Source organism: Sus scrofa, chromosome 7 (assembly GCF_000003025.6).
Source record: "Sus scrofa isolate TJ Tabasco breed Duroc chromosome 7, Sscrofa11.1, whole genome shotgun sequence".
Taxonomy (NCBI): Eukaryota; Metazoa; Chordata; class Mammalia; order Artiodactyla; family Suidae; genus Sus; species Sus scrofa.
This window is the reverse complement of record NC_010449.5, coordinates 7,562,245-7,577,679: the sequence shown is the minus strand read 5'-3', so window position 1 is coordinate 7,577,679 and position 15,435 is coordinate 7,562,245. Positions and strand designations below refer to the sequence as shown.

At 47.1% G+C, this 15,435-nt stretch overlaps 2 protein-coding genes across 8 annotated transcripts in view; one reads left to right on the top strand and one right to left on the bottom strand.

Moving 5' to 3' along the window:
• The window catches only part of SYCP2L (synaptonemal complex protein 2 like), a 73,722-nt gene extending 70,195 nt beyond the window's left edge, over positions 1–3,527 (bottom strand). For 4 of the 7 annotated variants that reach the window (XR_002346297.1, XR_002346296.1, XM_021100176.1 and 1 more), the window contains exons 1-2: positions 3,300–3,525; positions 808–876 (exon numbers count right to left, since the gene is read on the bottom strand). Coding sequence is in view for 5 of the 7 variants with exons in the window: in XM_021100176.1 (XP_020955835.1) it covers positions 808–876; positions 3,300–3,308 (78 nt within the window). In the remaining 2 variants the exon portion in view is untranslated. Of the gene's footprint in view, positions 1–807; positions 877–3,299 lie in introns of all 7 variants that reach the window. The other 3 variants (XM_021100178.1, XM_021100177.1, XM_021100174.1) reach the window with 3 other exon arrangements.
• Positions 7,052–13,800, top strand: GCM2 (glial cells missing homolog 2). The gene is made up of 5 exons (XM_021100173.1): positions 7,052–7,246; positions 10,187–10,439; positions 10,583–10,695; positions 11,156–11,281; positions 12,498–13,800. Exons 1-5 carry the CDS (start codon positions 7,157–7,159, stop codon positions 13,416–13,418), a joined length of 1,503 nt encoding a protein of 500 aa, XP_020955832.1. The 5' UTR covers positions 7,052–7,156; the 3' UTR covers positions 13,419–13,800.

The window sequence follows — 15,435 nt, the reverse complement described above, 5'->3', positions numbered from 1 at the left end:
TCTGCACTCGTCTCGCGGTGATACGAACAGCAAGGCTGGGAAAGCTGAAGAACGTGCACGAGATCACCCAGCTGAGATGCACGCTCAGATTCTCTGACTCAGCAGTTCAGGCTTCTGCCTACTGGAAACCCTGCCTGGCTTCTCTAGAACAAATCCAAACCCTTTGCTGTGGTCTGCAGGGCTCTGCAGGACTCAATCTCTGTCAACTTTTCCAGCTTGAACTTCCTGCTAGATGAGTCCTAGAACAAGCCAAGCTATTCCTTGCTGCAGGGCCTTTGCACTGGCTGTTCCACGCTTAGACTGCTTCTCCCCACAAGGTACCACCTTCGGGCTCCTTGTCCCCACCCCCCTCAGATCTCACCTCAGTATCCCATTTTTAGGTAGGTCTTCCAGGACCTTCTCTTAGGTTAGTCAAGCACCTCCCTCCACTCGCAATGATTCTCCATCACAACATCCAATTCCTTTTCTTCCTAACTCGGTCTCTCCCTTACTTTTGTTCCTCATCTGTCTCTTCGGCTCTCTGCTAGGCTGGAAGCTCTGTGAGAGCAAGAAGTGGGTCCATGCTGTCTACTAGAATAGCACCGGATGCAAGATAGCTAGGATAGTAGTAGGGCAATCAAGGGTACAATTGCCAACTCATGGTGATAAACTGCGTGTGAGTGATTAGGGAAGCCGGAGACGCAAAGAGGATTTCGCTGTGTCTGGCTCGAGCAACTGGAGAACATTCATGCTGACGGCCCCTGGGACACAGGACTTGACACAGCATGTGACGCGCACACACACACAGAACACAAACTTTATCTTTACATAGAAAGCATCCTGGACCAGTCCACTCCCATCCTTTTCCTGAACAGACTGCAAAGGACCTTCCTTTTCCTGTATATAAGAAGAAGATGTTGAAAAATTACTTCAAAGATGTGCATTTCAGGTTTTAAAATAAAAGCAATAAAGGTTTGTATTGTTCTCCTGAACAAAACTTTGTTTGTTCATGCCCCTGATTACAGGTCTAAGACACTACTTTAAAAACAAAAACAGGGAGTTCCCATCCTGGTGCAGTGGAAATGAATCCAACTAGGGTGTGGGTTTGATCCCTGGCCTCGCTCAGTGGGTTAAGGATCCGGCGTTGTCGTGAGCTGTGGTGTAGGTTGCAGACGTGGCTGGGATCCTGCGTTGCTATAACTGTGGTGTAGGCTGGCAGCTATAGCTCGGATTCGACCCCTACCTAGCCTGGGAACCTCCATGTGCCACAGGTGAGGCCCTAAAAAGAAAAAACAAACAAACAAAAAAAAGCAGGAGATCCCTGGTGGCCTAATGGTTATGAATTCAGCAGCCGTCATTGCTGCAGCTCCAGTTCCATCTCTGGCCAGAGAACTTCCTCATGCTGGAGGCATGGCCAAAAATGAAAACAAAAACAAAAACCACCCTCAAGACAAAATAAAAAAACAAAAACTTTATCCAATCTTCTTCCAAAACCAAAAATGTTATCCATTCTTTAGCATTTTATCCAATTTGTGATAAATAAAAATTATCACGAGCAAAGCAATCATCATTGTAATAAACAATCACATAAAATAGGCAAATTTAAACTCTATAATGGCAACTATTTTTAAAAAAAATAAAGGCTTTAAGGAGTTCCCATCATGGCTCATCAATTAACCAATCTGAGTAGCATCCATGAGGAAGCAGGTTCGATCCCTGGCCTTGCTCAGAGGGTTAAGGATCCGGTGTTGCCATGAGCTGTGGTGTAGGTCACAGATGCGGCTGGGATCCCATGTTGCTGTGGTATAGGCCAACAGCTACAGCTCAGATTCCACCCCTGGCCTGGGAACCTCCATATGCTGCGAGTTCTGCCTTAAAAAGAAAAAGAGAAAAAAAAAAAAAAGGCTTTGAATTAATGAATCATTTTTAGAATGAGAGCTTATAAAGTTTTTAAAAGTGTGTTTAAAGCACAGTCATGAGTTTAAGCTTTATGTAATGAATTTTATTTCATTTTATTTCTTTTTCAGCCACACTCGTGGCACGTGGAAGTTCCCTGGCCAACGATGCAAACCCAGCCACAGCTGTGACCCATGCCACAGCTGCAGCCACACTCCACCTTACCCCACTGCACCGCAGCAGGAACTCCTGTTACGAATTTTAGACGTGACTCTAGGACTTAAAAATACAACTTCAAGGATCAAATACCAACAACCAGCACAAGAAAATTTACAAAACATTAGGTTGTTGCACATTTTCTTCAAGAAGTGATATCCGGGCCTTACCAACCTGGTTCACAGCACATACTGCGTTAAATAACAGTATCTCATTTGCTCAATTCATCCCAACTAAAGCATAAGACAAAAAAATTTTAATCTCTTCTAAAGAGGTTTTGTTTTATGTCTTGTTTTTTTAAATCTAGCTTGGGGAAATCCCAGCGTGGCTCAGTGCTTAACCAATCCGACTAGGAACTATGAGGTTGCCGTTGGATCCCTGGCCTCGCTCAGTGGGTTAAGGATCCTGCGTTGCTGTGGCGTAGGCTGGTGGGCTATAGCTCCGATTCGACCCCTAGCCTGGGAACCTCCACAAGCCGCAGGTGCGGCCCTAAAAAGCAAAAAAAAAAAAAAAAAAAAATCTAGCTTGGGCTAACAATTCTATATATAATTGACCAAAATCCTTAAAAGCCAACATATTTTACAATAATATTATCTTATTGATAAATACGAAAAATAAGGTGAATTGAAAGACTCAATTCAGACTCTTTTTTCCACCAGCAGTGTATTCAATAAAATGAATGCTGCAAAAGTAAAAGCACTTAGAAATACCCATTCACCCCCCAACCCCCGACCGCGACCCCGGGGTGGCGGGAGCCTTAGGGATTATCCTGTGCGCCAGCTTTGGGGACCTTAGATCTGGGGCCCAGGCGGGTTAAATGTCATTGCACTTTCTACGCAAGGGGGAAAAACGGGCTCGAAAAACATCCCGAGCAACCTGAAAAGAACCTCGCCTTCCAAACTGCTTCTCCAGGTCCCCCTTCCGCAAACGCTTCAGTAGCGAGGGACCAGAGGTTTCCATCACGCCTCGAGGTCTCACTGCCCATGAACTCCAAGCCAACCGCAGGAGGCTGAAGCGCCCCAAGAGCCCCAGAAGGGCTCGTCCCTCGCGCCCCGGGATTGGAGCCGGCGTCGGGTCTCTGAGCGAGCACACCAGGCTCGGAGCCCAGAGCCTGATGGAAGAGCGACTATCCCGCCCTCGCGCCCCCCTAGAACCGCGGAGGGGAGGCTCGGATTCGACCGGTGCCCGATCCTTCCGAGGTCACTCACCTCCTGCATCCCGAGGCCCCCGGCAGGACGCCGCGCACGGGACGGGCAGGCTGGGATGCGCGGCGGGGAGGGCCCGGGTAGCCCAGAGCTCCTGGGTTCCAAGCTTCGTCCGGAACTCTTAACAAACCCAGCCCTGAGTATCTGCTGGAGAAGCAAGAAACGTTGGCGAGTTAACAAGCAATTAAGGTCAGGCCACCTGGGCGCACGCAACCCTTCCCCCTCCCCGATTAAGAGAAAGCGGTTGCTCAAAGGTGAACACGTCAATTAATATGCGAGATTCTAAACTGATAGGCATCACCTTTGCGGAAGCCCGCAGTTTTCTCTCCACTTTTCACAGCTGGTGGAGCTGGTTTTCATCCATGAATAGTGATTATAGAATGAACTTTTTCCCTCCAGGAACCAGATTTGTGCCTGAAATTGTGTTTTTTCCTTATATCACAAAAGAAGCATTTTTATATATACCTTGGTGTACTCAGTTAAAATAAAAAAACAAAATTTTATCCTGTCTGCTTGTTTTCTGCCCGCTTCCTTTCAGCTGACAAGAATGTGCACTATTGGCCAGGTTTAGGCTGATACGTTGTCTGTTACTTGAACTGGTGGCAAAAATAAGTTGGATTGCGACTAGGAACCATGAGGTTGTGGGTTCGATCCCTGCCCTTGCTCAGTAGGTTAACGATCCGGCGTTGCCGTGAGCTGTGGTGTAGGTCGCAGACGCGGCTTGGATCCTGCGTTGCTGTGGCTCTGGTGTAGGCTGGCAGCTACAGCTCCGATTAGACCCCTAGCCTGGGAACCTCCATATGCCGCGGGATCAGCCCAAGAAATGGCAAAAAAAAAAGACAAAAAAAAAAAAAGTTGGATTGGCCTTTTCTTTAAAAAATAAGCCAACAACAACAAGACCCTTCAATTCTAACCATTCCTCGTGTAAAAATCAACATGTATTAAAATTAGATGCTATGGGTATTTTGTGTCCTGACATTTACAGAAGATATTTGTTTATTTCAAAGCAAAACATAATATAACCTGAATCTTCGATCGTCAACCCAGGACTCTGCATGTGCTTCCAGTCCATTCAAAATAATCTTTATCTCAAAATTCATCACATCCATTTCCTGCCAAATGTGGTATAAACATACTTACATTAATTTACCCTATTTTAATCTAAACCAAGTAAATTCAAAGCCCTCTTCATTTGCTTTTGAATTAATGGACTTTTACAATTTCGAAATAATCAAGGAAGAGCCAGCTGTGAATAAAGTGTTTCGAATGAATGCAAATGTTAATGCAGGAAAAGCCGAGAGTTAATAACAAGTAATAATCAAAATGCAATTTAAATGCACTTTATTTTCAAGAATAAAATACGTAATATAATAACAATATGATAACAGAATTAAAGTTTTCTTAATACTAGTTTAAAAGTGTTCATCAATTATTTTCACTTTGGGGGAAAAAGTATGTCCTTTCAAACTATATGACTGTGAACACGTTCAAAAATTCAGGAGAGATTAAAGATAACGTCACAGATAACACCACTTATTTACTTTTATTTTGTTATATTTTCACTTTGATTAGCTTCTCTTACTAACACGTAATTTTAGGGCAACTTGAAATATATATTCTAATTCTGCTTAAATACAATATGGTAGAGGCTCCACATTTCTTTGGAGACCAGAGTCCATTTAAGAAAAAGTATTTGATTGATTTGGCTTTAACTTTTTTTAATGTACCGTGTTTATACTTTTGAGTGGTAAGGACTCTCTAGGAATATTTCAAACTTAACAGAGGCAAGGAAGAGTCTAACAATGGTTACAATACAACTAGGAATTAATTTCTGTGAATTCTCAGAGGTGATTTTATTTTTTGAAGTTACATTTAAAACATTTTAGAGAGTACATTATCAAACTTCACACCTGATGTCAGTTTTTTTTTTAAACATGTCAATAGTTTTAACGTTTGAGAATCAAAATAACACACAAAGCAACTGAATAGCAGGAGTTGCCAGGACCTTCGGTAGGTGGCTACCACGACGAACGGCTTTGGATGAAACTGGGGGGTGAGGCATGAATACATTTCTTCGTTTCTTCTCGGACCTTCGTGGCAACTCTGAGAGAGTGATTTTAACCAGAAACGCAGACCGACGAGACCAAAGAGAACTTTGCAGGGGGAGAGGGAGGCTGGAGGATGAACAAGTCACTCTCTTCTTCGAGGACTTTGAGCCTCCTGTGCTTCAAGGGAGAATCCCAGCTTGAAACTAGAGGAAGAAGAAAATTCGGGGACCTGCCTATGGCTGGCTTTTTCCCGTAGAACAAAGGCGCAGGGAATAAACTCCGGAAACCCACCTTCCCTGGCTGCCCGGGAAAGCCAAAGAGCGACTTCAGTCCCTTCAATCGGTTTCTTTTTGTCTTTCTTTCTTTCTTTTTCTTTTTTTTTTTTTTTTTAGGGCCGCACCCATGGCAACTGAAGGTTCCCAGGCTAGGGGTCCGAGCCGCGTCTGTGACCTACGCCACAGCTCACGGCAACGCCGCCGGATCCTTAACCCACTGAGCGACGCCAGGGATCGAACCGCAACCTCGTGGTTATCAGTTCGATTCGTTTCCGCTGCGCCTCCGCAGTTGAACTCCTCCATCGGTTTCCTGTATTGGGCGCTTCCGATCACCCTAAGGAAACGGAATCACAGATGAAGAAAACTTGCTTTTCACCCAGGGGAGCCCTCAGCGCCCTGCGCTCTCGCCCGTAATGGAATGGGTGTAAATACGATTTATCGTGGTATTTCCACGACAGTTCCAATAAAGGGTCAGTTCAGGTGGATGGCGCCTGAGGACTCCCTGAGCCCCAATGCCGCTTTTAAACACCTAAGAAAACAGGCTCGAGTTTTGGGGGGCTTGGAGCCGCAGAGCTCACCCCTTCCTTCCCCCTCCGCCTCTCCCTAGCTCATCTCCCCACCTTCTCCAGGTTGTGGTTCGAAGATTCTCGCCCCACGGGGCCAGATCTCTCAGCAGCCCCCGGGATCGGGTATCTCCTAGGCCAGCGAGCGCCCGGGAACCTTTGTCACTCCTTCAGTGACTCGCCCTCTCTCCCCCCTAAAGGGACCGTAGACCCCCAAACAAGCCCAGCAGCGGCAACAAAAGCCCGGCTACAGCAAAATCCCCAAAAAGAGCCCCAAACTACCCCCAAAGTTAGTTGGCGTGGACGCAGCTACTCATTCGGGGGTGCACGGCAGCCGAGGCTTTTACAGAAGGTTCCCGAGCTGTCCGGGAATGAGTATACAGCTCTTAGGGAACTTTTCTGGAAAGGCTCGGTCTCAAAAGCCTCCGTTAAGACCCCATCGGGAACCCCGGAGGCGGGGCCCGGTTGGGAAAAGATGATTTACGACTTCAAGGAGGCATTCCAACCTCCTGCCACCCTGGCGGGTCTCGGCTTCAGTTTCCCGTCGCCCCAAAGGCTCAGGTCAACCCCCATCCCCCACCGTCCCTAGTTCTGCCAGGGAGGGGGGTGGCAGGCCCTGTAGGCGCCTGGAGCGTGGGAGCTGGCGGGCGAGCGAGGAAAGGCGGAGCAGGGGGGGGGGGCGGCCTGGATCCCTATAAACATGCGGGCAGCTGCCAGGCGGCCGCGCTGCGCCGCGAGTGTAGACCTTTGAGCACCGGGGCCAAGTCTCCGCCCCGTCTTAACCTTTGTCCGCAGCTTCTGGATCTCTCATCTCTCCCCTCTTTCTCTCATCCAGCTCTTATCCATCTACCTCTTACTGTCTCTCCGCTTTCTTATAAAACGAGGGGAAAATTCACCTTGGGCACCTCTAGGTTGTTTGGTATTTCTTCTGTCTTTCAGCATCCTTGGTGGAGAGCGCCAGCCAGGAGGGGCAGATGCCGGCGGAGGCGGGACAGAAGGCGGACTGGCCGCGCTCCTACGGGATGCAGCTCAGTTGGGACATCAACGACCCGCAGATGCCTCAGGTGCGTGAAACTCCGCAGCGCGCACGGCGCTGCCCATCCGAGGAGGAGAATGGCCTTCAAGTCCTTGCCGAGACTGTGGACAGTCCCCCCGCCGCAGCCAAACACACATCCCTGAGAGCCCCCCAGTGTGCAGGGGCTCCGCGGTGGCAGAGCTGGGTTTAGAGATGCGTCTTCTTCCAGCTCTTTCTTCGCTCTTGTTTGAAAACAACACGGAAAGCAGCAGGAACTGTCAGTCAGGCTCCGGGTGGTCTGAAGGGAGCCGGTTTTCGGGTCCCTCGCTTTCCTTTAACCCAGGTGGGAATGGGTCATTATCTCCTTATCCATTCTTTGAAATCCACAGGAAAGGTAGGGGGAGAATCTCAGCCAATACAGATACCACTGCTCGTCATCCAGATCTAGTGTCGTGTTCAGTGTGTGCACGCTTGTCTGTGAGCACGCTGTGAGCACATGCTCACTTGCACCAAACGAGCTCCAACAGTGGAGCCCCCCATTCTTGTTCTGATTTTAAAATGCCGTCTCTGAGGCTTCATTTTCAGTGTCACTACTTTGGTAGCTGGTGTGAGACATCGAAGTCCAGGCAGTACCCTTACAAGGGAGTGATAACAGAGTACTCTCTTCTGGAAAATTGCCTATTTGTCAATAAGGTCCTTAAATTGAAATAGTCACTTTAAAAGCTTAGAGTTGATCACGCATCGTTATACATCTCATATGTGATTTACCTTAAGCCAGTAAATTGATTTATGTCGCTTAAATATTTCCCAGGAAAGATAAATAATGTCTGTTTGTAAAGATAATGATTTAACAATATCTGTGTAGTTTGGGAAACAAACTTGCCCACCTATGACTCTAGAATGCACAGCACTAATGTGTTACACGCGTCTGGAGTGTCCAACTGAGAATCCTTGTGCTTTGCAAATGTTAGATCTAATTTTCCTGGGGCAGCAGGAGGGAGAGACGGTATATATGGCTTATTACTCTGATAATACTCTTCTGAGCCTCTATCCTACCGGTAAGGTCAGTGGGGCTGCCACAGATCTTCTGTTTAAACCCCAGCTATGCCACTGGAGAAGGCTCTCTATCTACCCTCCATTTCTTATCTAGTAAATAAGAGAAAGGATGCCCAACAGGCCAGGTTGTTGTGAAAGTTATAGATAGTGTATGATGGGACTTTGCAGGCCCTACTGTCTAGATTCCAAATCCTCAGCTCTGCACAGCAGCGTGAAAAAGCCGAAACAGACTATACGTAGATGAATGTACACGGCTATGTCACAATCCAGCTTGCCTTATGGATACCAAATTTGAATTTCATACAGTTTTCATGTGTCACAAAATGTAATTCCTGGGAGTTCCCGTCGTGGCGCAGTGGTTAACGAATCTGACTAGGAACCATGAGGTTGCAGGTTCAATCCCTGCCCTTGCTCAGTGGGTTAAGGATCCGGCGTTGCCTTGAGCTGTGCTGTAGGTCGCAGACGTGGCTAAGATCCTGAGTTGCTGTGGCTCTGGCATAGGCTGGTGGCTACAGCTCCGATTGGACCCCTAGCCTGGGAACCTCCATATGCCGTGGGTACGGCCTTAGAAAAGGCAAAAAGACAAAATAAAATAAAAAAAAATGTAATTCCTTTGACCCCCCCAACCATTAAAATTGTAAAAATCATTCTTAGCCTGTGAGCTGTCCTAAAACAAGTGGCAACTGGATTTGGCCCACAGTCCCCAGTTTGTGGACCCCTGCCCTGAAGAGTACCTGGTAAATTGTAAGTGCTCAGTAAAAGTGGTCTTATATTTATGTGCAAGAAAGACACTTGGGTAGAAATAATGCACAATAGAGACAAGGACCACCAAACATGAACAGTGAAGAAGTGCTTAGTGTTTTAGATATAACATCGTTATTTTAGCCATGTGGTTCTTTGCTGAGTGACAATCTCTTTGCTCTGGGCAGGGGTCCAGGGCTTTGACAATTTCCGCCCGATGTTGGAGTTTACCTCAATGGTTAGGCTCTCATCACAACACTTAGTAAACCTGGAGGGCTAAGCTGGGAGGAGGGATAGAAATTGTTCTTGTCTCTCTGATGGGGCATGGGGTGTCACTGCTGAAGTGGCTGACAGGTTTGGGAGGAGCCAATCAAGAGCTTTTGAAGAAACAGCATTGGTTTGGAATTCCCATTGTGGCTCAGTGGGTTAAGAACCCGACTAGTTGGGGGGGGGGGTGATAAAATTAAGAAAAAATAAAAAAGAACCCGACTAGTATCCATGAGGATGCAGGTTCGATCCCTGGCCTTGCTCTGAACTGCAGTTAGGTCACAGACTCTGGGATTCTGGAGTTGCTGTGGCATAGGCGGGTAGCTGCATCTTGGATTTGACTCTAGCCTGGGAACATCCATATGCCACAGGTATGGCCATTAAAAAAAAAGAAAAGAAAAAGCATGGGTTGGAAGTAAAGGTATTTACAGGCTGAATTGCATGTCAGTGATGGAAATTTCCAATCACTTTTTGCCCTGGTGCTTTAATGCTTGGTTAGCAAATGTCTGTAACATTTAAACACACCAAGAAGGGCTATCACGTGGTGGTAATGAGAACTGGCTCTGGAGCCAAACTGAGGATTCAGATCCTAGAGCCAGGACTTACTAGGCTGTACCAACTTGGGGGAGTTATTGAACCTCTTTGGCCTCTGTTTACTATTTGATTAAATGGGGATAATAATAGCATGTAGAGGCTTTTGGAAGATAAGCACCATTTAGACATCAATTGACAGCCGGCTCTCAGAAGGGCCTATGCGGACAGGGCCAGTGACATTTTGTGAGGGCGCAGCTCCTGGGTCTGACAACCTTTCTGGAATTACAAGGACACAGTTTTTCTTTTCACGTGCTTGGGGAAAATGAAACCCGCGATGCATAGCTCTGGGCCTGCTAACCTTGACCCCTGTTCCTTCGGGGCGCCTTTCCAGGCGCCCGCGCACTTCGACCGCTTCTGCGAGTGGGCGGACGGCTACGTGCGCTTCATCTACCGCAGCGACGAGAAGAAGGCGCAGCGCCACCTGAGCGGCTGGGCCATGCGCAACACCAACAACCACAACGGCCACATCCTCAAGAAGTCGTGCCTGGGCGTGGTGGTGTGCGCGCGGGCCTGCGCCCTCCCCGACGGCTCCCGCCTGCAGCTGCGGCCGGCCATCTGCGACAAGGCCAGGCTGAAGCAGCAGAGTGAGCCACCGCCCTGGGGGCCGGGCCGGGCAGGGGAGGGGAGCTTGCCAGCCTGAGTTCCCTCTCCCCAGCTAATTCCCCCTGTCTTCCTTCCAAGGGGGCCGGTATCAGGCTGTTAATGTGTCTCGCCTCTGGCTTTATAGAGAAAGCGTGCCCCAACTGTCATTCTGCTTTGGAATTGATCCCCTGTCGAGGACACAGAGGGTACCATGTAACCAACTTCTGGCGGCTTGATGGCAACGCCATATTTTTTCAGGTAGGTGGGCTGGCGGGGGGGGGGGCGTGGGAGAGAACACTACAGTTTGCCATGGGCATGCTGCTCATGTCACAGGGACCAGTCCCCCTGCCATGGGCCTTGGGAACTCTGGACCAAACCAAATACAGCTCAGGTGACCAGAAATAGGGACTGGGGTTTCCTGGGGCCTTACCACACTCCCAGGAGTTAGTGCACCTACTGTGTGCTCTCTAAGGGCAGGAGAACCTAGTTAGAGTTGTTTTTGCATGTCAAAGCGCTGTCAGGTTATCTTTCAAGATGTCTATTATTATTATTGATTGGTGCAGTTTTATTTGTTCAAGCTTCCCCCCCCCACCCCTGTCCTTTTGAAAAAACAAAAACCAAACAACTTGGGATGCTGGGAAAGGCATACTCAGATTTTGAGCAGCATGGCCGGCTTCACTCAGAGGAACATGTGTGGTTCACGTCCTTATTAACACAGGCCAAGGGAGTTCATGATCACCCACGACCAGAGAGTAAATCGGACACGGAGGCTAGAAGAAGCGCCATCAAGAGACAAATGGCTTCTTTTTACCAACCCCAGAAAAAGAAAGTTCGAGAACCGGAGGTAATGGGGTGCTGATCCTTCACCGTGGTCTGTGTTCATGTTCATTACAAAACATATGGATAATTATGTTAAATCTGAATGTCAGGCTTTAATGAAAAAGGTTTGATTTTGTGTGAAAATGATATACCTCTAACAATGTCCTTGAATCAACATTTGGAAGAGGGTTTCTGATACCTCCTTCTTCTTAGGGGGGAGGAAGCAGGATATCTCTATGGTCAGTGATGGAGTGAGGACGTGTGCTGACATCCTGCACAAGCACAGAAATGGGTGCCTCCTTGAGAGGGTCCCTTACATCATTTACATCATGTAAATGTAGATATTTGCATTATTACTGAGGACAGATAACATTTCTTTGGGCAACATGCTCCAGTTTGTCTCTCCACGCAAAGTGTGCCAACAGGCAGAATATTAGTCTGAGATAAGAGATCCTGGCATTGTTTGAGTACTTTCTGTGGGTCAGGCACATGGGGTCTACGAAGTTTACTCATGAATTGGTCACAGGAGCCTCAGGGAGAAGTCACTGTTACTGAGTCCCATTTTAAAGTGAGGAATGTGGAGTTCCCGTTGTGGCTCAGAGGTTAATGAACCCAACTAGTATCCATGAGTACGCGGGTTGGATTCCTGGCCTTGCTCAGTGGGTTGAGGATCTGGCATTGCTGTGAGCTGTGGTGTAGGTGGCAGATGTGGCTCAGATCCCATGTTGCTGTGGCTGTGGCGTAGGCTGGCAGCTAGAGCTCCAATTTGATCCCCTAGCCCGGGAACCTGCATATGCTGCCAGTGCGGCCCTAAAAAAAGACCAAAAATTAATTGAAAAGGTGAGGAATCTGACGCTCAGAGGTGTGCACTTGTTTAATTCATGAGGGACAGTCCAGATTCGAACCCAGGTCTGCAGCAGGCTCCTGAGGATTATGCATGTTATGGGGGAAGAAGAGACCATCTGTCACTTAGATCCCCCCCCACCCCTCCCCTGCCCCCCGCTTGGCTGCCATGGACCCCCCCCCCTCGTTCAGCAGCATGGAATTCAAGTCTGAGCTCAAGCTGTGAATCACTTGCCCAGATCATGTTTCCGAGCTCATAACACAGAGCCCCCCAACCGGAAATTTGTTATTTGGTTGGTTGGCACCTATTACAGGTGAAGGTGTCCATGCAATTGACATCTTTATTTACAAATAAAAATTTGCACCTGTTTTTTGCTTTTTCTAAAAAAATTTTTTAGGCAGGAGCGAATCAAAGTAACAGCAGACATTTCAACGACATACCTTCCCTGGAAAATCCAGAGGAGCTGGATCTGATTCCTGACACAGGCTTCCCTGTTCCAGGGCAGACTTGCTGTTCCTTTCCAGACTCGGAGGCCTACAAAGCTACCTGTGACCTAGCTGCCTTTCAGGGAGACCGAGTACCATCCTTTCAGAAATACCCAAACCCAAGAGTCTGCTGGCCTCGGCCACCCTGCAGTTATGAATCGGCAGGTCCTGGTTATGCAAATTCGAGCCCCTACCCCACCCTTTATAAAGATTCCAGCCATGTGCCTAAGGACACAGACTGGCTTCCTCTGAATGCACCACAATACAACGTGAATGCCTACAGCAGCTTCGAGAGAAGCTTTGATTTCGCCAGTCAACAGCATGGCTGGACACCAGCTCTTGGACAAGCTGGCCTTGGGGAGTGGACCGACCATGGACCGTCCCAGGCCGGGGCCACACGCCGTTATTACACCCCCGAGCTTCCCTGCAGGTACCTTACAACCACCTCCCCGGGGGCTCCAGCCCTACAGACCGTCATCACCACCACCACCAAAGTGTCCTACCAGGCCTGCCAGCCCCCTGCCCCGAAATACCGCGACAGCGCGCGCGAAGTTAAGAGCCTTTCAGGCTGTGCCTCTGCTCCAGAAGATGCCCACATGGCCACCTACCCAGAAGCCTTGGCCCTTCCAGCTGCAGTCTCCACAGCAGCCTCTCCAACAGGGTCGCTGCCTTTGAAGATTCCCGGAGATCGCCAGGCCATCAGACCCCCTCTGTCTTTTCCTCAGGTGGCAGCACCCGCCTGGACAGACGGAGCAGAGACTTGGGATATCTGTCCACCTGCGCTGGGGTCCACAGTTGGTTATTCAGATAGAGTTAGTCCGTTCTTTAGCTGAGGACTTTTGAATACCAGTCCTGGGCACATTACATTGGTCCCCAAGCAGGCAGTGGAGCATGGCATGGCAGCTGTCTCTAAGGTTGGGAAATTCATTTAGCATGCAAAGAAATTTACATATATAATATTTATATTATATATTTATATTATATAATTACATAATAAATTGTATAATATATATTAAATTTAATAAATTATAATTTAATATATTACAAATTTAATAATATACTTATTATAATTTATAATATACTTATATATAATAGATGAGTCAGTTGTCAAAATAGCTTTGGGAAGAAATCTCAACAATCCTATCTCCTGAGTCATTTCATAAGACTTTTTTTTGGTCTTTTTGTCTTTAGAGGGCTGCGCCTGCCACATACAGAGGTTCCCAGGCTAGGGGTCGAATCGGAGCTGTTGCTGCTGGCCTACCCCAGAGCCACGGCAATGCCAGATCCGAGCCACGTCTGCGACCCACACCACAGCTCATGGCAACACCGGATCCTTAACCCAATGAGTGACGCCAGGGATGGAACCCGCAACCTCACGGTTCCTAGTCGCATTTGTTAACCACTGAGCCACGACGGGAACGCCCATAAGACTTTTATTTAGCATGTACAACCTGTTAAAATAACTTCAGGAAGTAACTTCGATCATTTTCTCTCCAAAGTATATATCTACAGGTTTTTAAAAAATCCACAGTGTTGCAGTGATAAACTAAAGCAGTTTTCAAGAGAATTTGGTTTTCTGGCATCAGCTGAAAACCTTTTCTTAACATTGATGAGCGCTTTCCTACTAGACAACCTAACAGTGATGATATGTACTTCCTGGATGATTATCGAGCTAAAATCGATTTTTTTCCTGATCAGGTTTCAAAATTAGGATTGAGATGTTTTATTCAAACTTAACTTTCCCGTTCCTTTGTTAATCCTCATAAATGTAATTGATGATGTCAACGAAATGTAATAAAGACATTTTAAAGTAACGTAGCTGATGTTTGAGTCATTTCAAAACAAAAACAGGAAAATTATGACTGCTTTGTTACAGATTAACATATGTAAGTTTTGTACTTCATTTTAGAAAAAAAACGATCAGCTACGCTAATAGAAATCCTCTTCAAAACAGTGCAAATGTGTGCACACGTGCTCACACGCACACACTTTGCACAACTCCTACTGCTTAGTGAACATTTTCACTTTTCAAATAAAAACAAACTACATAAATACATTTTTAAGAATAGAAGGGGATGGAGTTCCCATCATGGCTCATCGGAAATGAACCTGACTGGTGTCCACGAGGATGCAGTTTCCATCCCTGGCCTCCATCAGTGGGTTAAGGATCTGGTCTTGCTCTGAGCTGTGGTGTAGGTCACAGATACAGCTTGAATCTGGCATTGCTGTGGTTGTGGTGTAGGCCAGAGGCCATAGCTCCAATTCAATGCCTAGCCTGGGAAGACAAAAATAAATAAAGGAGGGGAGAAGGATTATTCTCAAATTTGCATAGAATACTCCATTGGCATAACTAAATAGCCCTGGCAGATGCCGTGATGCCGTTTGAAAGCCTTGAGTGTTAGGTATTGCTCACCTGATTCATAAATAAGTACATGCAATATTGCCACAAGATTTTAAAAACATCAGTTCCTGATATTTCAGATACTCCGATTCCCTAGCAAACTCTTTCTCCAAGGAAGGGATGCCAACTGCATTCACGGAATACTGTTTCTTTAGACGTCCATGGCCAAAACTCACAGCTTCTAATAGTACCTAACAATTATACAGCCCTTATGAGGGCCAGACGTGGTTCTAAGTTCTGAACATGTCTTAATTTATTTAATCTTTGTTACAGTCCTCTGAGCTATCTAAGAGAGGCCAAGTGATTTTCACAGAAGTAGCAGAGATGGAACTTGAATTCAAGTCATCTCCAGAGTTGGTGCTTTTGAGCACATTACATTAACTTTGTAGTCTTTTATCAGTGAAATCCCATTTGCACTTAAGTTCGTTAACTCGGGACGGAAGAGTAGC

Excerpts from the sequence above, each read along its gene's own strand:
- GCM2 (XM_021100173.1), top strand. The coding sequence starts at position 7,157 with ATGCCGGCGGAGGCGGGACAGAAGGCGGACTGGCCGCGCTCCTACGGG. Across the intron at positions 10,696-11,155 it reads GCAACGCCATATTTTTTCAG|GCCAAGGGAGTTCATGATCA; the intron begins GTAGGTGGGCTG and ends TTATTAACACAG. Across the intron at positions 11,282-12,497 it reads AGAAAGTTCGAGAACCGGAG|GCAGGAGCGAATCAAAGTAA; the intron begins GTAATGGGGTGC and ends AAAATTTTTTAG.